We start from the raw sequence: 26481 nt of genomic DNA, 5'->3' as shown, positions 1-26481 counted from the left end.
ATCTTTTAATAAGGCACACTAAGCAAGTACCTACTTATATAAGATAGGTAGGTACAATAGATTTGCACACAGCGTGAACACAGACAAGTTGAATTTTCCTAACATGCAAACTTTGAACACAAAACCTTGCAAGTTTGCAACGCATTGTAGTGAATTCTAAAGAAACTGAATTATTTGGAGGAGAAACATTTACAAGTTACAACAGCTATCCGTACTTTTACACCTACCCAAAACTACGTAGGTACATAGACTAACAATGACAAGTAGATAGAAGTTTTATTCCGCAGCAAGCATTCATTCTATTACTTACCATCCTATTTTTAATTCGTCTAATCTCAGAGATTACAGAGTATTAGGTACCTTACTTACTTTCACGAAAGAATAATTTCTTCATTTTCGTTCAACGAAGATTTTTTTTTTTTTTTTTTTTTTTTTTTTTTTTTTTTTTTTTTTTTTTTTTAAAAAGAATATTAGCCATTTTTAATCATGACTAACATTCCCCTTTCCCCTCCAACTAAGCGTTAAGCTTGTGCTAGGAGTGGATACGACAATAGTGCAACGGGTGGGGTTTGAACCGGCGACCTTTCGGATTTCAGTCCGCTCCTATAACCGTTGAGCTATTGAGGCTTAAGATTAAGTGTTCTTTGAAGTTTCTTTTCCAGTTAGTCGTCCCTCATTTTCAATTTCTCTAGTATTTTGTTGTAACGCTCTGGATTACAAAGGATTTTTCTTTTAGGCGAATTATGAAAAAAATGTAGGAATAAGTCACCAGACCTTAAGACGAATGTAGACATGAATATGAGCAAAACGGTAAGTATATATCATAAATAAAATAATATTTAATAAAATCAGTAACTACTGTATTATTGTTATGGTTATTGTATTTTAATACGAATATAAGGAACAAACACAAGGTAGGTAGCGACATTATGTTGCTAAATAGACTTTACCTACATAATCTGAATTGTAGAGCTAAGTGCATGGAAGATCAGTAGGTACCTACTTAGTATCAGCTACAGAGGTACACGTAGGTACCTACTACGTGTAATACAATATCTATGGTGTAATACGTGAGTAAGAACCTTTTGTGCTTAGAACAATACCTTCGTCTAATTTATTGACCCCTACGTAGATAGTGCCTTTGTAAAGGATTCGTGTAGTTACGGTGTTTGTAGGAGGATTGGCCCTGGCTAGATTTATGTCTTAGAACAAGTTAGTGCAATGTCTAGGCATCTAACTTTACATGTTCCTAGGTACCTAGTGGATATTATAGTACCTAAGTATGGTTAAAAAATTATATTATCATAAATTCTTATCTTTTTTCAATTTTATAGTTGGGTAGATTTTTTTTAGTTTATTTAAATTATGCAATTTTTGTGTTCGTTTCAATGCAGCGCCATCTAGTTATACCACTTAAAACTACTTTAGATTCGTGTAAGTACTGCCACCAAGCGGCACACTACCAAACTACGTCAAAGCATCGTGCGTCTTATTATGTTCAAACTTACAACAGGTGGCGCTGTCATAACGCGTCCAAAAATCGTTTTGAATTTTATTTTTTAACCCCCGACCCAAAAAGGGGTGTTATAAGTATGACGTGTGTATCTGTGTATCTGTCTGTGGCATCCGATTAACCGATAATGAACTAATGAACCGATTTTAATTTAGTTTTTTGTTTGAAAGGTAAGATCGAGTGTTCTTAGCTATATACTTAATCCAAGAATATCGGTTCAGCCGTTTGAAAGTTATTAGCTCTTTTCTAGTTACTGTAACCGTCACTTGGGGGGGGTGTTATAAATTTTTAATTTACGCTTGTAATTCACACACTATGGTCTAAGACTACAATATTATAGGAATTGATTTTGAAAAAGCCACCCCTCTTATTCTGAGATTATACTGATGATTTCGTAAAAATCTGTTGATGTCTTAAGATACCTACAGTAGGTACTAGGTAGGTATTAGGTATTGTTATTTTGGAAGATATGATGATGTAGGCACTAACTTAATGTAGGGCTTGTCTATTTTGAAATGACGCGCCCCACTACATAATTTTGTGTACCTAATAGTGATGTATCAATTGCGGTGGTGGGGCGCGACATTTCAAAATAGACAAGCTCTACTTTACTATCTACATTCAGTAAAATAAACACTAAATAGCGATTCTCTACTTCATGAATCATGACGGTGAACCGTTAGTTCGCTTTGACCACGTAGGTATCTACCTACTCGTATCTATCCATCATCCCAGTTTATGCCTCTTTGAGACCTTATCAATACACCCTAACCACGATCAAATGCACCCCATTCTAACCCCAGGCTATTATTGTCACACGGACTGTTCTGATAGACGATTAAGTGCAGACCCCTCTAGTGTTTAGAGGGTTATGTCATACGATGCAATGCAACACTGACTGCAAACGAGATTATAATACTTATGTAGTAAGTACACTATATTATTTTGATGCAGTTTTGATAATTTTAAAATATTTGGAGAAAGTAGATATAATGCGTAACAAGTGTAAATTAAAAATTTATAACACCCCCGACAAGTGCAGGTTACAGTTACTAGAAAAGAGCTGATAACTTTCAAACAGCTGAACCGATTTTCTTCGATTATAGCTAAGAACACTCTCGATCAAGCCACCTTTCAAACAAAAAAAAAAACTAAATTAAAATCGGTTCATTCGTTTAGGAGCTACGACGCCACAGATACACACGTCTTTATAACACCCTTCTTTTTGGGTCGGGGGTTAATTAAATTAAACAACTTCAGTTGATGTGACGTCATTAACGCCCATAGGTGGTTGTGCAAACTACCTAGCTATTTTATCGATAAATATAATCAGAATCACACTATCACACTTCACATAAAACTTCAAACTAATATTATAAAGGCGAAAGATCGTGCGTCTCTGTGTATGTTTGTTACTTTTTCACGCAAAAACTACTGGACGGATTTGGCTGAAAAGAAAGGATGTAGATTATACCCTGGATTAACACATAGGCTACTTTTTATCCAAGAAAATTAAAGATATGCAACGGGATTTTTAAAAAACCTATATCCACGCGAACGAAGTCGCGGGCATCAGCTAGTATAAATATATACTTACCACAGTATTTACACTGTGCGAAACTAGCTCCAATACTAGTCAGTCAGTCATAGATGAATATTCGCGATTAGTCACCGCTCGCTTCGCCTGCATGAGACAATACACATTGACGATAGTCTGTACTTAGCATTACGAGACTACCTACGCTGCCTTTCCACCAGGAAAACGAAAAATGCCCGGCTGAATTTCTTGTGTACTTCTTCTAAGACCAGGACATTTAGTTTAACAAATTAATTGTAATTGTAATTAGTTGTAATTTTGTTTTTGTTGTACATTTTGTTGGAAACCTCTCACTAGAAATCTAATGAATTATATTGTGTCTAACAAACAAAGAGGGGTCATCCTCCACTCGCTCCATACAACCGTAGTTCGTCTCTCATTGAAATACTAACAAATCATACTAAATGGGATTTTGTAGAAACGTACCGGGAACTAATATATGCCTGTGGTTTTCCAGATTTCCGTTAAAATATTCGGTTTCAAAGTTATGCGGTCTTAAAAATGCACAGACAAATCTTTGAGCCCCTGTTATTTTAAAACTACATATTTTTAGAAAAATCTAAAAATCCACAGACACAGATTAGATTAGTTTCTAGAATATGTCTGCAAAATTTCATGGACTTTAGTTGCTTAATATTCATGAAATTGGAACTACGATTGTATAGAGTAAGTGACGGAGAGATCCCTGTTAATGACATTCCAAAAGTGTACAAATAATGTCCAATTTGAATAAAAGACTGACTTTGAATTCCTTGAAAAAACTATAGCGAAGGATTGTAAGTGAAAAGATTTACAAATTGCAATTATTTTTATACAAATCCTTTCTTTTAACATGTTTATGCAATGTCTGGTTAAAAACGTACTGTGTATTGAGCTATTACACTAATCGCGAGCAATTTACTCTCATCCGTTGAGGAGTTCCATTATCTATCTTTGAAAATTTCATCAGATCTTCACCAAATTTTTATGCGACAGCCTGACAAGTATACCCTTTAAAACAAAAAAGATTTTTCAAAAATCAATGAAGGCGTCTTCGAGTAATCGGGGAACATACATTAAAAAAAAAAGATTCCGACGAATTGAGAATCTCTTCTTTTAACCCGTCTAACGGCAAAGCCAAAAGGAAGGGTTATGATTTTGGCAATCTATTTTGAAGTTGGTTAAAAAGCATCGTATTCGCTTTATTTCTCACGACCCGCCCCGGCTTCGCACGGGTGTACATTTATTTTTTCTATTTTCCGGGATAAAATATAGCCTATACGGATTCGGAAGAATGCCTCTAAGTAATGGTAAAAGAAATTTTGAAATCGGTCCAGTAGTTTTTGAGCCTATTCAATACAAGCATACAAAAATACAAAGGTTTCCTCTTTATAATATTAGTATAGATAGACTGTTTTTGATACCAATTAATTTTTGTATCGATAAAACGAAGTAATCTCATTGCTGAGTCAGTTCCCATCTCTCGCTTAACATGCTCGTTCATTCCCGGTGAAATGGCAACTTTACACAGGTGCTTTGTTGCCTTTGTAACATATCGATTTAATTTTACCGAGAATTAATTCGCCGCCTTTTCGATCCCGAGTGGAAACACGTTTCGGATTCGCGATGAGGAATGTTTATGAAAGAATTTTAACTCGATCAATCGACGGCTTCCTCCACTTTGATCTGAGTACACATGTTTGGTTAACAATTCATTTTATGATTGTTTGCACATGTAAAAATTTATATTAAGCTTTTAAGAGGTCAATCACTTGTTGGTTGCAAAGTATTTTGGAAGATAAGTGTAAGATTTTGTGATAAAGGCCGTCATACAGAGAAAGGTTGTATTTATGTAGAATGCCCCAAAAAGGGGTGTCAAAGTTTTTAGGGTCCGTGTAGTATGTGAGTTTTCTTTCTTCCACCGTGAATTTTAAATGCCTGAACAGATTTGGATGTACTTACTATCGTTAGAATCCTTACATCACCTGAGTGTCACTGGCTATCCAATTTTTTAACAAATTCAAAATGTTGGCGCCATTTTCTGATGTGATTTTTTAAATTTTTTAGTTTTCTGGCATGGCAGTCGCGTTTTTAATTAGGTTTTTTTTCCAAAAAAAATTTGAAAGTTTTAATATCCTTTTTTGTAGCGGTAATAGGTTTCTGTGTCACTTCTTACAGCTTTAGGATTATTTATTTTTAAAATGGATGTGACTCACAGACATACAGACAGAAGACATAAAGAAAGACTTGATAAAACTATAAGTATGTCACAGACATATGGACAGAAGACATAAAGAAAGACTGGATAAAACTATAAGTAAGTTCCTTGTGTTACCTGAATACTACACCAACTACTGAAGTCTGAATCCTAAAGAATGATTCATTGATAATAATATATAAGTAGGTATTATGTAGGTATTGCTGATAAAAGCTGCTACTAAACAGGTTTCTATCACCTCTGTGTTCGAACATCAAACGAAAATGTTTACAACGCTCGAGGTAAAGCTCCTTATCCATATTTATTGTCTCTAACGTATTCTCTACTCAATGGCGTGCCTTGTCGACGCATTCATAACCTGCAACTCATTGATAGTTAAACGGCTCCAAATGGATACCGAATCGATCTCCAACCACAAGCTGAAATAGACTTTAACTCCAAGGTATACGATATAAATTTGCTTACATACCTATACTGTTTGTTTCAAGAGTGATGCATGCCATTATAACTCTTATGTGTTATGTATCATGAATTATTTCAGCGTGTGCAGATTTTACATATCAAATCGTTGTACACTAGTCCCAATACCGTAATAGATGCACGCTATTTTCATTCTTATTATTAGAGTAATAGAGTGTAAGGTCGCATGTGTATTTTTAATGTTGCAACAATACAAACATGATGTATTCGGAAAAGCAATAACTGACCATCTCAATGTTGGCACGTGCGTTCGCCGGAACCACATGGCGGATCAAAGGGGAACGCCGGACGTCGCCGCGCCGTATTGCCGTGACAATAAACGCATTTTCACTTTTTCAGCAAGAATACAGTCATGGTTGCCGTGAAGGAAATTTTTGTCTGCCACCGGCACTTAATGTTTCATGGGTAAATAAAATATTTCTTTTTAACAGGGCTCTCTCCGTCACTTACTTCATACAATCGTAGTTCCCATTTCATTTGAATATTAAGCAACCAAACTAGTAACTAGAAACTAATATCTTATTTGTTACATAACCATTATCCGACTCATTTATCGTTAAATGAGTCGGAAAAAAGTTATCGTCAAAAACTGTTTTTGGACGCTACGCTTTCCAAGATGGCGACGCGAGCGACAAAGATACGAGGTGGCAAAATGAAAATTCGGAAAGAGCACGGCGAAATCTATAAAACCACCAATTTGCATAACTCCCGGGAAACTTTCAACTTCCAATGGCGTTCCTTCCTTCTTCTGAACTTCCAATGAGTTTTTCTTTGATAGCTCTTGTCGCTACGGAGTGGAGCTAGTGGAGAGAGAGAGTTCTCTCCAGCAGTATGCACAGTAAGCGATCAACTAGGATTAACTGTTCTAGGAAATCTCTATTAGGAAATCAGCAATAGGTATAGAATTAGCACCTACTTAGGTAATAAGTCGATTTCTCTTCGGATGGGACACCGAAGAGAAATTACACCTCTAAAAAACCGGCCAAGTGTACTAGGAGAAAAGCAATGAATAGGTGTTATTATGATCTTTATTGTACTATCCTTTGTTGTCGAGAAAAATCAACGTGAAAGGATACTCTGTTTCTATTTACTTACTCATTGAAACCCATAAGATAGTATCCACATGCAATTCGTTTTCATTGAAATATACCTATTTCAAATAAGACTCTACTGCTTGGAGATTTTCCAAATAAAATGTACACAACTCTTTAATACCTATGCTTTCCTTGTAGGTAACCTCGCTGGTAGGTACAAGGCAAATATTCCGTGCTGTCTGACTTTCATATCCCGAAAAGTGATATTGTCTATTACATTACCTCTCTTATCTACATTTTTTCTATGCTTTTTTGACACTTTCATTCTTTGCTCTACCTATGATAAACGAAACATGGGAAGGAAGGAAATAATATAGTGGCCATATTATACCTACTATACGGAAATTACAATAATTTCCGTAGCGGTTAAAAGTCATTTAAGAGTAGGCACTTAAAATATAATAATCAGTAGTTATTGCACATCTCGCTGCCGTTTATACTGTTTATAGAATAAGTAGAATTGCTGGAGCGAGTTGCAACTTGCAAGTAAATTCCACGCTCTTTGGAGTAGGTATTTTATACATCCATGGCTCTGATCATTTAATAATCTTCGATTGTGCAATTAGGTACCATGTTATTTTGAAAAAGTGGTTCTTACTCGTACCTACATCAGAAAACAATACAGACCTACGATACGAATACATGCCAATAAAAACATACACAAACAGTTTATTTATTCATATGATAAAAACTGAAAGTCACTATCATCACTAAAAGAGATAATTCATTATAATTTATAATTAATTGCAGGTCAGAGGGCAAGTGTTGCTTGCCTTTGATAGCAGATCAGACTCTCCTCTTGTTGGTTTCATAACATCAGTTCAACTTTTGATAATATTTTTTGAACTCCAATGGAATAGATTGAGGTATTCTGTTTTCTAATCAGTTCAACCGATTTTGACGTCTGGACAGGAATGTGATAATGAAAATTGGTTTGTACGAGTGAAATATCATTAAATAGACGGTGTAACAAGTGTTAATTAAAAATTTATAACACCCTCGACAAGTGAAGGTTACAGTAACTAGAAAAGAGCTGATAACTTTCAAACGGCTGAACCAATTTTCTTGGATTATAGCTAAGAACACTTTCGATCAAGCCACCTTTCAAACAAAAAAAACTAAATTTAAATCGGTTCATTAGTTTAGGGGCTACGATGCCACAGACAGATAGGGGAGAGTGTGGATGAAAGAGCCAGTTTTGAATAGTGTAAAAAAAAACACACTTTTACTATATTATTTTCAAATGAAACTAGGTTTTCTTATAATCACTTTAATTGGCAATGTTATAAAATAAAAATAAAGAGGATAACAACGCTGATAATCTCTTATATAAATAGTTTAAAAAAAAAAGGAAATCGGCTCTTTCATAGCAGCAGGTCAATGAAAGAGCCACTATGTGTTATGAAAGAGCCGATACCTACTTTTGAGGTACTAAACGGTTTTTTATCAATTAAAATTATGTTAAGTATTTAAAATCAGATTAATACTAAGCTTACTTTAGTATTTCTATGAAAATCACAATTTTTAAACAGTCTCAGTAATAATTAAACATTGTCTTAATCAACAATTAAAACTTTTGAACTTTGTCTTAGTCAAAAATTAAATAATTAATAAAAATTTGTCTAAAAACATAAAATTCCCTTTTTCGTATTCTTACTCTATAACTTAAAAAATAAAAACAATTTAAAATTAAAAACATTTTTGGCAGAAGAAATTAATCACCCCTTTGAGGCCACACGATAACGCTAACGCTGTTCTATTTATGGACTGATTTCCAGCAAGCACTTCTTTTACAGCCTCTTCTATTGCAGCAGTTGTGGGCCTTACCCGTTTTTTAGCTGTTGACGCTTGCGAAGACATATCTTTTTATTCTGAAACATATATCATATAATAATGAAATAACTAAGATTAAAAATTTTGGACACCCCTGACCTCTATAAATATGACTGGTAGAGAATGCCATTAGGCATTAAGTCCGCCTTTTGTTTTTTTTTGTATTTTGTGCAATAAAGATTAAATAAATAAATAAATTATAGCTAAGAACAATCTCTATCACATCAGTTATCAAACAAAAAAAAAGAACCATCAGAATTAGTCCATTGGTTTAGGATCTACGTGGCCATAGACACACACACACACAGAGACAGACACACAGACACACACGTCAAACTTATAACATCCCTCTTTTTTCGTCGGGGGTTAATTAAAACTAAACGATGTATTGAATAAGCCAGTTTTCGTGTCATGAAAGAGGCGGCTCTTTCAAAGCATAAATAACTGGCTCTTTCAAAACACGACGCTTTTAAAAATATAACTTCAAAAAAAAGGGACTATACCAGAACGCTGATCTGATATTATTTATGCAAAACAAGGGCAAATATATAGACGCCAATACTGTATATCAGTTTTGTCAACTTATGCAATACCCTTTTTGAAAAAAAAGATGAAAGAAACACAAAGAAACTTACTTTTTGGCTTCCGAATTTTCGTAACAGTCCTGTGAGGCCATTTGCTGTCGTAAAACTGTCAAATGTTTGTGGGTAACAGCTATCCAGTGTTGCCATTTAAGGAGTAAAATTAAACTTTGGTAGAATATCGATAAGTAATGGAAAATCACATCGGCTCTTTCAAAGCCTGGCTCTTTCATGCACACTCTCCCCTACACAGATAAACACGTCAAACTTATGACACCCCTCTTTTTGGGTCGGGGGTTAAAAAAGATAATAATAACAGCCAATTTTAACGTTTAAACTATCGTGAGTGATTCCCATTAACTCCTCCAATTCCTCATCCACCCGCTCACCAAGAAGGTAGCTTCTTCGGAAAATATATTAGTGTACAAATATGTCACTGTAAAGTCACTTGTGTCTAATAAATAATTTATTAAAAAAACTGTCAGAAGTGGGATTCGAACCCACGCCCACATAGTGGACTGCAACTTGAACGCAGCGCCTTCGACCGCTCGGCCATTCTGACTGTGTGCATGCTGATGAAATTGCAGGAAAATATATACACAATGCACCTTGCACGCTGACGCAACGCTATGCATCATAATCGATTAAAACTAACTTCCCAAAGGAAAAGTAAACCTCTCTGTATGATTCAATGTTAAGAACATCACTTCTCAGAGCAGGGCGCGTTTGGAACCCTCGTCGTGTACGTAATTAGTAATTACCTAATTATATCATCATAACATCAATATCTTACAAATTCTAAATCAAAACCTCTCCAATGGTACCCAATTTGGTACCAAAAACCGATCAAGTTCGAGTTGAGCCTCGCTCTATTACGGTTCCGTACATAATTGTCATGAACATCATATTTAGGGTGTATAAAATATTTCTTTTCCGAGCTAGGAACATTGCAATAAACCGTGAAAGAAAACCCCAAAAACTGTTACTGTTTGCTCACAGCTAACAAACTATTTTGTTAACCCCCGACCCAAAAAGAGGGGTGTCATAAGTTTGCCGTGTGTATTTGTGTATCTATCTGTGGCATCGTAGCTCCTAAGCTAATGAACCGATTTTAATTTAGTTTTTTGTTTGAAAGGTGGCTTGATCGAGAGTGTTCTTAGCTATAATTCAAGAGAATCGGTTCAGCCGTTTGAAAGTTATCAGCTCTTTTCTAGTTACTGTAACCTTCACTTGTCGGCGGGTGTTATAAATTAATTTACACTTGTAAATCATTGTGTTTAGTATTTGTTGTTACATAATATACCAAAATTTTATATTTCTCACTAGTTTAGTTTTTGAAATAGATTTATGTAGACCAGTTTCCAATAAAATATCCACAGTAGACGAACACGCATAAATGAGTCCACGAGTATCCCTTTCCGTCGTCAGAGCACTAGCTTCTAAAGTCTGGGGTAACCAGGAGGGCGCAAAATTTGAATTATACCTCATTACTGAGTAATCAAGATCGGATACTTAACATTTCAAAGAATCGCCAGTTCATCCAAATGACCCCCCAGTGCAGCCAGGAGGGCCCAGGATTGCGAGTCTTTTGAAACGCCCGCTTTGTGGGGACACTGAAGTAGCGTCAAGTTTTACGCGGATTTAGAGAAAAATGATGCGGTATGGTGATCGCATAACAAGTCAGTATTCAGTACCTACACTGAACAAGCAGAACCTATAGAAGCAGGCGTTATTTTGCGGAAGTCCATGATATACAAGGAACCAAAAGCTTAATTAGCTATAATCTGCCAAACCAAAGAACCACCACCGACCATACAGATAATATGTTGCACCATACAGATTTCTTTGGTTTGGCGGAATATAGCAAATTAAGCTTTTGGATCCTTGTATATGGGGCTGTCTGCCTAGGTCATAGACTATAATGACGCAAGTTAGGCTGAGATCTGTTTTTGTGCACTGCGCAGTTATACGCCTCGTGCTAAGATCGAACCACTTGTAATGCGATCACAGTAGATAAGATACCCAATCTAAATAATTTTTCAATACATATCAAAAATTACAAAACTAGCTCTAGTATCGACTAATTTGTGAGTTATAGTCGATACTAGAGCTAATTTCTTAAACTGGACCCTTTCAAGTAAAGATTTTTTAGTTTACAAATTGCGAAAAACCAAATAAAATTTGAATTTCGCGGGCAGACCCGTCGCATCCACCTTGATTTAATTGTTGTTTCATGTTTAACTATGATTCCCTCTTTTTTGTGTTCCGCTAATTCTGCTGGCGTGTGTAGTAAAGGAATAAATTAGGTAAGTGTATCAGAGAAGTGGTGATAGCCTAGTGGTGTCTGCCATATTTTATTCGGGGAGTCCAAAGTTCGGCACCGGACATGCACCTATCACATTTCGAAGTTAGGTAAGCTTCAAAGCAATTAAATAGCATTTGTTTTAGCATTTAACACATCCTCTATGTTTCTTCTCGATCAATTAGTGGTTTTAGGCTATACTTTATCAGCCAGTCATTATTTTATTCATTTTCGAAATCTATATAATACTTACCAAAGATATGAAATACCAGGCTCCTAAAATTTCGCTGCGATAGTCTGATAAAAAGCAGCATACATTTTTAAAGTTACGGAGGTATCATAAATCAAGAGGTGTCATTTCCAGTGTAATCCTTTTATGGCGTCTCATCTTGCATTACCCATTGAAGCGTCTATAATGGAGGGACTGTGGAAAAATGCCTTATATTACGGCACAGACTATATTCTTTAGAAATCTTTTATCAGACTGGTAATAAAACGATACAGCAAGACGAGCTTCTAATATAGATTGGAATCATGTTTTTGTCTCCCTTTATCTGGGAAGATTTCTGTCTGATGAGAAAGGACATAAAATATGGCCGTGCTGTATTTTCTTAAGTATCTATGTAAAATATCTGACTTGAAAATGGTGAAAATTTGTTTTTAAGAAAAATACTTACTAAATTAAATTAAAAAAAAACTAACATTAATTTATATGAGTGTAATTATAATCTATCTATCTGAACGATCACTTTCTATGATTTCTGCAGCATGCTTCACTAACTCAGTGATCATCATTGCATGAAAGCTACCAAGCTTATTTCGCATTTATTTTTAATCCATTGAAGGTTTGCCACGATATATTACTTTTACAGCGCTTAGTGAAGCAGCAACGTAGAACAATCCAATGTTAAAAGAGTTTGATCACACACACGTTATACATTTACAGTAAGGATTCGTTCTACTATTCCATGAAATAAAACAAATTAACATCCACTTAGCACATGGGATAGTCAATAAAGAAAAAGAAATGTATTATTGTGGCCAGGAAAGCATTATTGCAGTCATTTGAATGCCACAATAATTTTAGAGCGGCGGTAAAAAAATAAAATTTATGTATTTCGGGAGTTCACACATTATTAAAAAGAAACGCGACGGTGCGTAACTAAGCTCCGGTCTGAAATAAAAGCGTAGAGCGATGTAAAGATAAATAATATACCGCCTATATTTTGGTAAAGGTAAACTCTACAATATTAGTTTCTAGAATATGTCTGCAAAATTTCATGGACTTTGGTTGCTTAATATTCAAATAAAATTGGAACTACGATTGTATGAAGCGAGTGACGGAGAGAGCCCTGTTAAGTGTGTACTAAGTTATAACAAACAAAAATGGCACCTTTTCTCCAATCCAATCATTTACTTCATTTGTCACGTGTCACTTCTTCAGGTAATAAAATTAATTTTTGCCCGTCCGTTTGTCTGGTTATCATCGGACTGTATCTCATGAACCATAATAGGTATGGAGTGGAAATTTTCTAAGTGTGTTGCTACTATAACAACAAATGATAAAAACCAAGAAGGCGAATTTCAAAATGGCTGCCATGAAAATCTAAAAAAATTAAAAAGTACATAGCATTATATCTTGTACAATGGTATAGAAACCGTCGTGTGCGAGTCCGTTTCCTACTAGACCAGTTTTAAATGCTCTTTAGGGCCTTTATAACCCCCGCCCAAAAAGAGGGGTGTTATAAGTTTGACGTGTATCTGTGTATCTGTGTGTGTCTGTGTATCTGTGTATCTGTGTATCTGTCTGTGGCATCGTAGCGCCTAAACGAATGAACCGATTTTAATGTAGTTTTTTTGGTTTGAAAGGTGGCTTGATCGAGAGTGTTCTTAGCTATAATCCAAAAAAATTGGTTCAGCCGTTTAAAAGTTATCAGCTCTTTTCTAGTTTTCTTGTAGAAAAGAAGGTTAGATGAACCTTAGGTTCATAATATTCAAGTGTCAATTGACAAATGTCAAGCTGTCAAGATGGACGTTGCCAAGATATACCTAATTATTTTAATTATTTATTTGAAAATGATGTTTTGGAAAACTCAGATACTTTGAATCGTAGGCGCGGAATAGTCCAAGAAAATCGGTTTAGCCGTTTGAAAGTTATCAGCTCTTTTCTAGTTACTGTAACCTTCACATGTCGGGGGTGTTGAAAATTTTTAACTTACACTTGTTAATGTAGCCGCTGCATGCAGTGACTTGTACCACCAACCACAACACGTGTGCCCACTGTTTACTGTGCTGTCATCGAAACTCACGGCTTTGGTTGCGGCTACGCAGCTCACACGAGGTGCATTAATTTTTTAAACACATTACCTACCACTTGGATTAAAATATTTACTTTCAGCCCGTATGGGGTTGGGCATATGGCTTGATGGATGTACAATGAAATCGTATAAGTAGCGGTAGTTTTTGGGGCTAGAATTCATTATTATTAAAGAAAACATTTGTATTTTCGAAATTTTTAACATAATTAATTAATAACGTCACGCTGTAAAGAAGGCGATCAATGGCGCGATAAACGAAAAACATTTTTCAAATTTTTAACATAAAAATGGAGTAATTTCTGCGGGAGAATATTTTTATGTTAAAGAATTTAAAATATAATGAATTGATAATATTTTAATAACAAGACATGACTGTATTATTGTATTATTGCATGCCGTAAGGTAGAATTTGGCAGAACACTAACAATATATATTAAGATCTGTAAACTAACCCAAATTCGCAATAAAGAAAATTGAATTGAATTGAAAAAATATTTGTCGTCGTCATTGTTCGCCTTCCGTACAGTGTAACGTTAATAAAATTATTTTAAACATGTCCAAAAATCATTTTTTTTTTTTAATTTAGTCCCTATTATTAGTAGTAGGTATTGTATTATGATGTTATTATGATTTCGTATTATTTTTTCCACGCACATGCAAACAGTGGAATCAACTCCCATCAGCGGTGTTCCCTCTAGATACAACATGGGGTTATTCAAGGGGCGGATCAACAAATTCCTGAAAGGCCGGCAACGCATTGGTGCTTCCTCTGATGCTGCAAATGTTCATGGGCTGCGGTAATCACTTAACATCAGATGACCTGCCTGCTAGTTTGCTCGCTATTTTTATTTACAAAAAACCGAGGATGGCGTAAACGTCGAGAGTGCTCACTTCGTGTGACACTTTAAAAAATTAATAAAATTTAAATTAAAGAAATTCTCTTTTAATTTAAATATTAATTTTACAGTCTTCACTGAGTGGCGTTTCGTAAAAATTAATTTAAAAACGTTGCACTACTTAAAATAAAACCTTTTCACACGTGAAATGCTTTTAAAAGTTACATTATAAAAGCCGACTTTTGCGGTTTAGCTTTTCAACGTAACATAACGTGTGAAGGGTCATAACCGTAACTTTTGATTTGTAAACATAATTTACAAGGGTGTACTAAAAAGTATCACATATATTTAGCGTTTACATTAAAATAACCCTTTTAAAATGTAGCATGCGTTTAAAAAATTGTGTTTTTAGAGTTCCGTACCCGAGAGTTCCTCTATTACCACAGAGTAAGGATAATATCATGGGCTTAGTCTCCGCTGTCCGGTAGTCTGTCTTTCAGCGGGCTTTATCTCATGAACCGTTATAGGTAGAGTTGAAATTTACAAAGAATGTATAGTTCTTTGCTGCTATTACAACAAATAAACCGGTGAATTTCGAAATGGTAACCCTGCAAACCAAAAAAATTAAAAAATGCATAGTGTTATAATATCTTGTACGAAGATACAGAACCTTACGGAACCCTTCCTGTGCGAGTCGCTCGCACTTGACCGGTTTTATTTCCTTCAGCAAGCCTATATTTCTATCGTTAGTAACCATTATGGTTAGAGTGAGAGCATAATATTATGTCTGCCCTTTGATGAATTTAATGGAGTACCTATTTAGATAGCTCTGGCTGTAATTAATTGCAATTTTAAAAGGGTTTTAAGCGTTATGACGTCTGCTAAAGTAAAATGGAGGTGCAAGTTCGCAGAGTGCATTATTTTATGAGAGTTAACGACATTGTTATACTTAGTTTTTTTTTAATTTCCATAATGTTATTGCATAATTTTTGAATACACTGTAAGTAGTTCTTTTTAATATGTTTTGATTAATTCTTTTCTTGACGGTCTGTTTTTTTTAATTCTGCCGGTTCCGCGATTTTTGATATAGGTACCCAATACCCATGTATTTAAAAATTATTTATAAACAAACGTACCTTTGCATTTATTATATGGGTAGTGATAGTTAGTTTAAACACGTTTGATTCGTGCATAATGTCCATGTTCGACCACCCACAAGCATGTCAGACCTTCGCGAAGGGGTTATCAGCTGTTAACTTCCTTGTTATCATTCCTAATGGCACATAACTTATTTTTAACACAGTTAACTGTTTTCAGCGATAAGGCAAAGATAATAATATGGTTATTTTAAACATTAGGAACTTTTACTTACCAATATTTAGTAAGCCTTGAAGTTTATTTAAAAATTTGTGTGCTCAGCTGAAATTGGGCTAGATTTAAAGAAAAAAACCGGCCAAGTGCGAGTCGACGCACTGAGAGATACGTACTCGGGTATTTTTTTCAACATTTTGGACGATAAATCAAAAACTATTATGCATAAAAAGAAATTAAAATCTGTTTAAGAATGTACAGGTTAAAGCCCTTTCATATGATATCCCACTTGATATAGTTATCTTACTTTGAAAATTGAAACACATTTTAATTTTTTTTAAATGATGTAACCATTAAAAAAAATTCAGTTTTCAGATTTATTCCTGTATTTGTACTATAAGACCTACCTACCTGCCAAATTTCACGATTCTAGGTCAACGGGTAGTACCCTATAGGTTTCTTGACAGACAGACAGACAGACAACAAAGTGATCCTATAAGGGTTCCGTTTTTCCTTTTGAGGTACAGGACCCTAAAAAACATAATTTTTTAAAAGAATTGAAAGATTTTTTATTCAAATAAACTTTTGAAGTTTATTTGAATAAAATATTATTAATATTTCAAGAAGCGTGGCGCCCTTCAATGAAAAGAATGATGGTGAATGAAGATGATAATGAATAGTGAATGATGGTGATAGAAGACTCGGAGACTTTAGAGCTGCTTTAGAATTCATATAGATCGTTAACAGGGCTCTCTCCGTCACTCGTTTCATACAATCGTAGTTCCAATTTCATTTGAATATTAAGCAACCAAAGTCCATGAAATTTTGCAGACAAATTCTAGAAACTAATATTTGTGTCTGTGGTGTTTTAGATTTTTCTAAAAACATGTAGTTTTAAATTACAGGGGCTCAAAGATTTGTATGAAAATTTTTAAGACCGCGTAACTTTGAAACCGAATATTTTAACAGAAATCTGGAAAACCACAGACACAGATATTAGTTTCTAGAATATGTCTGCAAAATTTCATGGACTTTGGTTGCTTAATATTCAAATGAAATTGGAACTACGATTGTATGAAGCGAGTGACGGAGAGAGCCCTGTTAAACATCAGTATCAGCCTCCCTCTACACAGTACGTCATCTCAGCGTGCAATAGCTAACTTATTAAAGCTAACGTGTGTTGGCAGAATCGAGCTAGGAAACGTGTACCACAATATCCCACAATACACGCTGTTATTATACCCATATCCGATTTCGGTAAGCTCAGGGTTGCTACACACTATGGAAAATGAAACATTGGCATTTACTTTAGTAGAAAAAAACTGGCCAAGAGCGAGTCAGACTCGCGCACCGAGGGTTCCGTACTCGGGTTTTTTTTCCGACATTTTGCTCGATAAATCAAAAATTACTATGCATTTATAATAAATAAAAATCTGTTTTAGAATGTAGGTACAGGTAAAGCCCTTTCATATGATACCCCATTTGGTATAGTTATCTTACTTTGAAAATTGAAACGCATTTTTTGTTTAATGATGGGGAGCCCTGAAAAACATTTTAATTGAATTTCTAATTCAATATTTGGTTCTGGGTCGATGTTCTACACCAAATACCAAAGTTACAGATTTTTAACTCGTTTCGTTTACGAGTTAGAGACCCGTGACTTGCGGACAGACAGACGGACAGTCAGACAGACATGTGTCAGAGTGACATTAATAAGGCTCCATTTTTACATTTTACGGAACTATTTTCTATACTAAGATAGATACTATTTTCCTGATTCAAGTCAACCTAGGAAACGGATAAATGGAAGACTGTCTTGAAAAAAATACATGAAAATGAGGCATACCTAACCTCACCTGACCTAAGGAACACTCATGAAGTGGCAACTGGCAACCCTAGACATAAGTTATAGTACACATAAGTCCCTCTGTAGACTGCATGTACGTTGAAATTCCATATAATTCTACTCGGCACTTGTACGAGTGTATTTAATAACTTTGTACGCCACCTAATAAGTTACGCGGAGCGGCTTTGAAAAGTTCCCTTGTAAATTTTAATAATTTATTCAATTTATACTCTGAACTTCATAGTAGTTATTCAACTTGCTGTAAAGAGCCGGAGGCTTCGTTTGTGTAAGTTTTAAGTTATCTTAATTTATCTTTTAGAATAGAAGCCAAGCTTTGAGAATCAAGGCTGGGTTTTACAGAAAACTGAACGTTTATAAGGCAGCAACTTGTAATTAAAAATAATTAAAAACATGACTGCCTTGCCAAAAAACCTAAATAGAAGAAAGTTAGAAGAAAATAAATCCACGCGTCATAGCCATCTATAGGTATACTAATGCGAAAAATTCATATACATGCATAAGTGTGTCTGTCTGGCTGTTCGCTAGCTTTTCGCGGCCCATCCGTACAACCGATTTTGATGTCGGTGATGATGATAAGCTTATATCTCGGGGACGGATATATTATGTACCTACGTAATAAGCTACTTTAAGTCTTGGAAAATCAAAGTGACGGGCGAACGGACAGACAGACAGACAGGCAACAAAGGGATCCTATAAGGGCTCCCTCTAAAATTAAATCCATGCGGACGAAGTCGCAAGCATCATGTAATCACACTATCACACTAATTATATAATATTATAAAGGCGAAAGTTTGTATGTGTGTGTGTGTGTGTGTGTGTATGTTTGTTACTCCTTCACGCAAAAACTACTGAACGGATTTGGCTGAAATTTAGAATGGAGATAGATAATATCTTGGATTAGCACATAGGCTACTTTTTATCCCGGAAAATCAAAGAGTTCCCACGGGATTTCAAATAAACCTAAATCCACGCGGGCGAAGTCGCGTGCATCGGCTAGTATTTAATAAATAATTGCCCATAAACTAAAAGTCTCGCTGTATCATTACTCAAATCACAGCCCCATACAAAGCAAGGCTCTTGTGTCGTATTTCCTGTCGCCGTCACCGACATCACCACTCACCAGTCAATATGATGATCCGCATTCACGCCACGTCACACGAACACGCATCCATCAGCGCATAATATTACTAATGATTATACATATAGCTGCGACATCGACACTCATACAAGTACGGTCTGATCACTTAGAAATGCTGAACTTTTTTTAAAATAAAATCTCTACGAATCTGTCCTTCATTTTTACCCGACTGCGGCAAAGCCAAAAGGAAGGGTTATGATTTTAGCAGTCTATGTATTTATGTAAGTACTAGATGATGCCCGCGACTTCGTCCGCGTGGATTTAGGTTTTTCGGAATCCCGTGAGAACTCTTTGATTCTCCGGGATAAAAAGTAGCCTATGTGCTAATACTGGATATTATCTATCTTCATTCTGAATTTCAGCCAAATCCGTCCAGTGGTTTTTGCGTGAAGGAGTAACAAACATACACACACACACACACACACACACACACATACAAACTTTCGCCTTTATAATATAAGTGTGATGTATGTGTCTTTGTATGTATGTTTGCTTGTATCCATATTCGGTGTGTTCCACCGTAGCGCCTAAACTACTGGGCCGATTTTGATGAATGAGGTGTCAATTGATTCGTCGTAAAGGTCCGAGTGACAAAGGCACCGTTGCACGTGATTCAAGGACAAACCAACAAATAAACATACTCTTGCATTTATACTTAATATTATAGGTTGTCATAGCAATGGTCTGGAGTCGCACTCCGCAAAAGCACCTCTAACTTTCGGAGTTATGTGCGTTGTAAGCAATTATATGTCACATTTTTTCGTCAGGAAATCTGTATGCCAATGAAATCTTCATAAAATTTTCATATTACACAATTTACTTCAGCTTACCAACTTAAACATAAAATTATGATTATATTTATATAATTTAACTCGACGTAATTTAAGATATAATCTAATTTAAGCTAATATTTAGACATTTCTAAACGTAGAAAGCATAGCTGTATTCAAATGCGAAGGTAGTATGGGTGCGTACGATACAAAATAACGAAGGCATGTGCTTCAATGGGATCGCTAATGACAGCTTGACACAATAAAACTCACGCACTCGTTCTAATGAATTCGTTTTGCGAGTTGCGAATTGCGATGCGACTGAATTGAATGATTTGACTAAGGTTTTGTTTAGGTATCTGATAATAATCCATACTCCCATATTTATATTAATATTATAAATGCGAAAGTGTGTCTGTCTGTCTGTCTGCAACGTTTTCACGGCCCAACCGTTGAACCGATTTTAATGGATAGGTACAGACTGGGGATACATCCCGGGAAGGACAAAGGCTACTTTTCATCCTGGAAAATCAAAGAGTTTCTACGAAATTTAAAAAAAAAAGCCACGCGGGCGAACCGGCGGGCATCCATGTTTATGGTAGATTTATTATTCCTCTACGCTTCGGAGACGTGGAGAGGAAGGCCAGTATCAAATTTTTATTATTTGTTGTTATAGCGGCAATAGAAATACATATTCTATGAAAACTTCAACTCTCTACCTATTACGGTTAACGAGATACAGCCCGCAGAAAGACAGACGGACAGACGGACGGACGGAAGGACAGCGGAGGCTTAGTAATAGATTGGGTCCCGTTGACACCCTCGGGTACGGATTACGTAGCCCTAAAAAATAAAAATAAGGAAGAAAGCTCAAACAATTTTCAGTGTTCAAAATGCTTTCTCGATATTTCAAACCTTGTATTCTCCTAAACTTGGGCTCCATTACAAAAGTTTACACTCCGAATTCGCGTAAGATCGTCTCTGTAGCAATTTGAATGTAAACTGGAGAAGCGATTCGGAAGTTACGAGAGCTATCCGACAATTTCATCACAAAGTTTTTACGAGTGATACTATTGGTGATAATGTACACTGATATTACGCGAATTTTGACGTCTTCCTGGCGTATCTAGATTCTAGTGCCAAGCTGAGGTCATATATATTAGTGAAAGATCAGTTTATACGCATATAAGATTTGGAATAGGTATGTTCCGCGATGGGTTTTTCCTAACAATTACAATCGGGGTACGCGACAGGTTGAGACGGCAACCGGGGTGGGGACACCCCGCCCACCCGCACAGCCTCCGCGCTAATCCGCTGCGGATGAGCGAGGGTGACGTGCGGGTGCACGGGGCGTACCCCGCCTCGTACCCCGATTGCCATCTCAACCTGTCGCGTACTATACCTACCTTTAAAAACAAGAGTGAAAAGGCATGTTCTAGACAAATGTTCCACACTCATTTTAATTTTTAAATTATTAATTCGCTTGTCGGCCATTTTGTTATACTTAGCGGAAATAGAAATACACACTCTCTCAAAATTCCAAATGTCGCCTGTTGCGGTTCATGCGATACAGTCCACTGACAGACAGACAGACGAACGGAAGGACAGGCGTCTGTCTGTCTATCAGCGGTAATTTTCAGGTACGGAACCCAAAAAAATTACTCAAATACGTATAAACAGTACGTATACTGCCTAGTATCAACTACAGAACCCTACTTAGGAATGTGGCGAGCTTGTTAGCATTTACTTAAAGAGGTCAAGGGTTAAAGAGTGTTATCTACTGAGCGTGGTCTTTTCAAGTGGACATGCATAATTAATACAATTTGAGCTTCCTGGTTTGTACACAAAGTAACACCAAACATGAGTTCCTTACAGAACACTTCTATAACTTGATATTACTTGACAGTAGATAAGTAGGTGTCTATGGGGAATTTTTTTTTGGAAAATGTAACAAGTATTTCCATTCAGTAGGAGCATTTTTAGCATTAGAAAACGGTGTTAGTCTACTGGCTAGGTTTCGAGACGTCGGGGGTTCGATCCCGCGACCTCTACCTTTTCACAGCTATGTGAGTTGTAAGCAATCAAATAGGTATCACTTGTTTTAACTGTGAATAAAAACATCGTGAGGTAACCTGCATGCAAGAGAATTCTCCATAATTTTCTCAAAGGTGTGTGAAGTCTGCCAATCCGCACTGGGTCAGCGTGGCAGACTGTGGCTTAAAGCACTTCTTATTCTGAGAAGAAAGTCGTGCTCAGTAGTATACCGACGATGAGTTGATATGGGTGCGTGTTGATGGGATGATAGTATTTTTATTAGGGATTAGATTTTGTACGTGTGTGTTAAAAATTTCAAACTTTAGGTTACGTACAAAGTTTAGGTACCCACCTACGAGTACGTAAAACCTGAATTGTGAATTTGCGGAAACTCTATAACAATTCAAATCTAAGCAGAGCAAGCTATTCCAAAGTTTCAATGGACGAAGTTTGTCAGATATTTTAAGTTTTTACGACTTCTATTGGAAACCAAAGTTGACAATCGAAATGTAGCTACCTAACTACCTAGTAATTTTTTTGTCGGTTTTCACAAGTAACTCCGATCACTTACGATCATACTTAGTGGCAAGTGACACTTACAAGTAGTAAAGATAGATCAAATTCAGGCCGAAAATGAAATCTGTAGTACAAAATCGCCTATTTTCTAAATCAGACCGAGGTAAATCAAATTAGTGATTAATATAATATAAATTAAGGTAATTTCTATATGTAAAAGATAGAGTTCCATAAGTAGAGTAATAATATTTAAATGATTCAAGATTCAATAGAACTATTTTAACAAGAGATGTAAATTCAATCGATGTTACCCAGAACGTGATCATCGACGGAATAATCAACACACGTGCGGCTTAGCAGTAAAGTTCTAGCTTGCACTACGGTTTTATGCCGCAATCGGTTGAAAACCGCAAAACGCACTCGGAATTTAAAATAGTCAAATCATTTCATCACTAAAAACTGTTCCAACTAAGTCATGTTGAGCAGTGTTTTTTTATGTATGTTTCGGTTTTCGGAGACTTTGTATTTACCTTATTCCTTTTAGATTTTCATGAAACAGGTTCTTTTTTGAACTGTGATCATGAGTTTTAAGCTTATAAACGTTTTTACCTTATTCTATTCAGATTGATATTAACATGCATGTATGTAACATATTATTCCATTCGTTGTGCGGTGTTACGCCATGACAAATGTCTTTCTAAAGCGCTAATGAATGTCAGTAAAAAAAAAGTACATACTGTGTCTATATTGTCAATACAAAAGACGCGAGAATGTGTCTGTGTTATCTTTTAACTTTTCACACGCACGGGGGCATGGAGAATGGATATAGCTTGGATTCTGGAGACGGACATCGGATAATTTTTAACCCGAAAAATCAAAGAGTTCTCTTATAAAACCTACATCCACGGGATGAAGTCGTGGGTATAAAATAGAAGAAGTAAAAAAATATATATTACTAACCCATCAGTTTTAAGATGTTTAGTGATTCAAAGTTCAAACCCACTTAAAACCCACTCGCGTTAAACAGTAGTGCGTGGTTGCAGTAACTTGGAATTAGGGTTGTGTTGTCATTTGGTTGTATCGTATTACAAGAGTATCGCTTACGTCTATCGTGACATTCACTGTAATTAAAATTGATGACCCTCTGTATTGAATTCAAGTATTTAGGAAGTCATACACTTATAAAAACCTAATATTATGGGTTAACTAAAGTGACAGCATTTGCGGCCTCCTAATTGGCGGTCCCAGTTTCGATCCCGGGCATTTACAAAATAATTAAATATTGCTATAATTTTAATATCTTGACTGAAGGTACCCCTTCAAGTCAAGAGTGAAAAGGCATCTTCTAGGCAGCATGCTCCAACTTGGTCTACATAATCAGTTGTCACTTGCCAACAGGTCTGATTGCAGCCAAGACTTAGCCAAGTCTATAAACATATTTTATTTTATTAGATATCCTTGTATGTCGAACTTTCATGTCCGCGATTTCTCCATAATGTTCTCAAAGATAAAGCTATATCCTTTGGACCATTTTGGTTGCCTGGAGGAGATCGCTAGGTAGCGATAAGGCCGCCAAATTGTACTTATATCTTGTTGAGCTTTGTATGTGTTTTTCTGTACTAATTTTGTGGTGTACAATAAAAGTATATTCATTCATTCATGCAAAAGATATTGTGTGAGGTTAACCGATATCCAATAGCGTGGTGAACTACAACTTAAACCCTTCTCATTCTGTGAAGAAACCCGTTCTCAGTAGTGGGCCGGTGAAGGGTTTGCAAAACAATAGGTTTACCAAAGCGTGATTGATTTTAACTTACTTTTGTATTAAAAAATCTAACTATTCACCTAATTACATACGAGTAACTGTAATAATGGTTTAGAAATTTGAAATGGTATTCTCTAAACTCTCATTAGTGCAAACTTAGCCGTAAAACTATCGAGCAATAAACCTAAACTGCCCAATACTACAATATTCAACAGCGGCGGTTTAGAACAACACATATTACAACTTTACAAACTTGAGACACCCTCAAATTGCTTCACTAAAGACAAACAGACAATATTGACAATTGTTTCGTGCTTCCAAAGACCTAGGTACCAGGTCTCTCCTGGGACTCCCATAGTCTGAAACTATTGTGTACTAAAGGTGTTCTAGGTAATAGTGCTGAGAAAGCGATTCCAAAATAAGGTTACAAGAGTCAAATGTTTCCTTTTGAACGGTTACATGAGGCGACATTTTACTGAGGTTTCTAAGTTCCCTTCCACAAAACTCAAAAAATTACTAGATGATGCCCGTGACTATGTTCGCGTGACTTTAGAATTTATAAAAACCGGCCAAGTGCGAGACAGACTCGCGCACCAAGGGTTCCGTACTCGGGTATTTTTCCGACATTTTGCACGATAAATCAAAAACTATTATGCATAAAAATAAATAAAATATATAAGTAAAGCCCTTTATATGATACCCTACTTGGTATAGTTATCTTACTTTGAAAATTGAAACACATTTTAATATTTTTTTTGTGATATAACCACAAATTTACGGTTTTGGATTTATTCCTTTACTTGTGCTATAAGATCTACCTAACTGCCAAATTTCATGGTTCTAGGTCAACTGGAAGTACCCTTAGATCTATAGAGCGTACTTTGACTTTGCTCAGACTTAAGATTCAGTTAAAACGAGACGGTTTTATGCCAGCAGTATAGCGCTGCCTCGTTTTAACAGTGTCTAGTGTAAAACCAACTTCAAAGACCACAATATTAAAAAGTAAAAAATATTTTTTGTTTCTACACGTGTAATGTATGTATGAAGTCGAGTGAGTATAATAAAAGAAACTAGAAATCCAAGTGTGAAGCTCGCTTTTGAAAATTTTTTATTTCGCAATTTTTAGTGGCCCCGCTGTACAATAATATGCTATGACCAGTTAAAACCCTACTGTTTACTGAGCTATTACACTGATTACGAGCAATAATAATTTACTGTTATCCATTGAGGAGTTCTATTATCCATCTCCGAAGATATTCATCAGATCTTCATCTTTATATGGGACCACCTGTAAAGAATGCCCTTTCAAACAAAAAAAAAATTCCAAATCGGTCCAGGCGACTTTGAGTAATCGGGGAACATACATAAAAAATATTTTTTAAAAAAACCGACGAATTGAGAACCTCCTCCTTTTTTCGAAGTCGGTTAAAAAGCTTCTTATTTTACCTTCTCATCACTAGACAAGACGTGTATTTGTTTATTGTCACCTACCGGCTAGGATGCAGCTCCTTAGGGGGAGGCATGGGGGTGGGGATGCGCCTCCCACCCTTGGTACCGCTCTCGCTCATGATTGTCCTCGGCAACTGAAACAAGAACACTATTCAGTACACTTCAGTTTAGAGCATGAACTATAGTGTGAGGGCTTTTCACTATTTTGGATAGTTCAAAGACATAAATGGCTCTTTAAGTTCAAAGAGCGTTGAAAATTAGGTAGGTACCTGTACCTACACTTTACTTTGATTTCATATTTTAATTTTCATGATAATATAAGCGTGTCCACTGCATTGAAATAATAATATTATGAACCGGGCATAAAGTGCAATTCAATAAGATATGTCACACAGTTTGCAAACTTTTTTTTATTTTCTAATTTCTTTGCCCCTCAAATATTGTCAACCCCTTAAATTCCCTTCTTTACGTTACACATCCATGTTTGGGCCACAGAAATTCATATTATGTGTACCCAACATAATTTTTGGCTGTTAAATGAGCTTGCTGTAATGGACAGATAGACAGACAGACACACAAGTGATTTTAGGATTCCAATTTTAATTCGGACGTACAGAACCCTAAAAGTGTTAAAATTTTCAAAAGAATGAAATATAATTTAATTAGACCATACCTAGGCAAGAGGAGGAAAGTGTAGAATATTCATCATCATTTAACTCATCGCCGGCTCACTACTGAGAACGGGTCTCCTCTTAGAATGAAAAAGGTGTAAAAGGTTGACAGACGCTTTCATCCTCTTCTAATAATGTCATAAAGTTTATTTTAGACTAGCTGATGCCCGCAGCTTCGCCCGCGTGGATTGGTCAGATCCCCTGCAGCA

General features: G+C 35.9%; 1 protein-coding gene and 1 non-coding gene across 2 annotated transcripts in view; both read right to left on the bottom strand.

Annotated features, from left to right (window-relative positions):
• Nucleotides 1-26481, bottom strand: part of LOC123869436 (kinesin-like protein CG14535) — a 460509-nt gene that overhangs the window by 364489 nt on the left and 69539 nt on the right. Inside the window, exon 2 of the mRNA XM_045912358.1 lies at nucleotides 25644-25735. Coding sequence (XP_045768314.1) covers nucleotides 25644-25735 — 92 coding nt within the window. The remainder of the gene's footprint in view (nucleotides 1-25643; nucleotides 25736-26481) is intronic.
• Nucleotides 9775-9857, bottom strand: Trnal-caa. Its single transcript has one exon. It is a non-coding gene; the product is annotated as a tRNA-Leu (tRNA).

This window comes from Maniola jurtina, chromosome 11 (genome assembly GCF_905333055.1).
Source record: "Maniola jurtina chromosome 11, ilManJurt1.1, whole genome shotgun sequence".
Taxonomy (NCBI): Eukaryota; Metazoa; Arthropoda; class Insecta; order Lepidoptera; family Nymphalidae; genus Maniola; species Maniola jurtina.
This window is presented reverse-complemented; position numbering and strand designations above follow the sequence as displayed.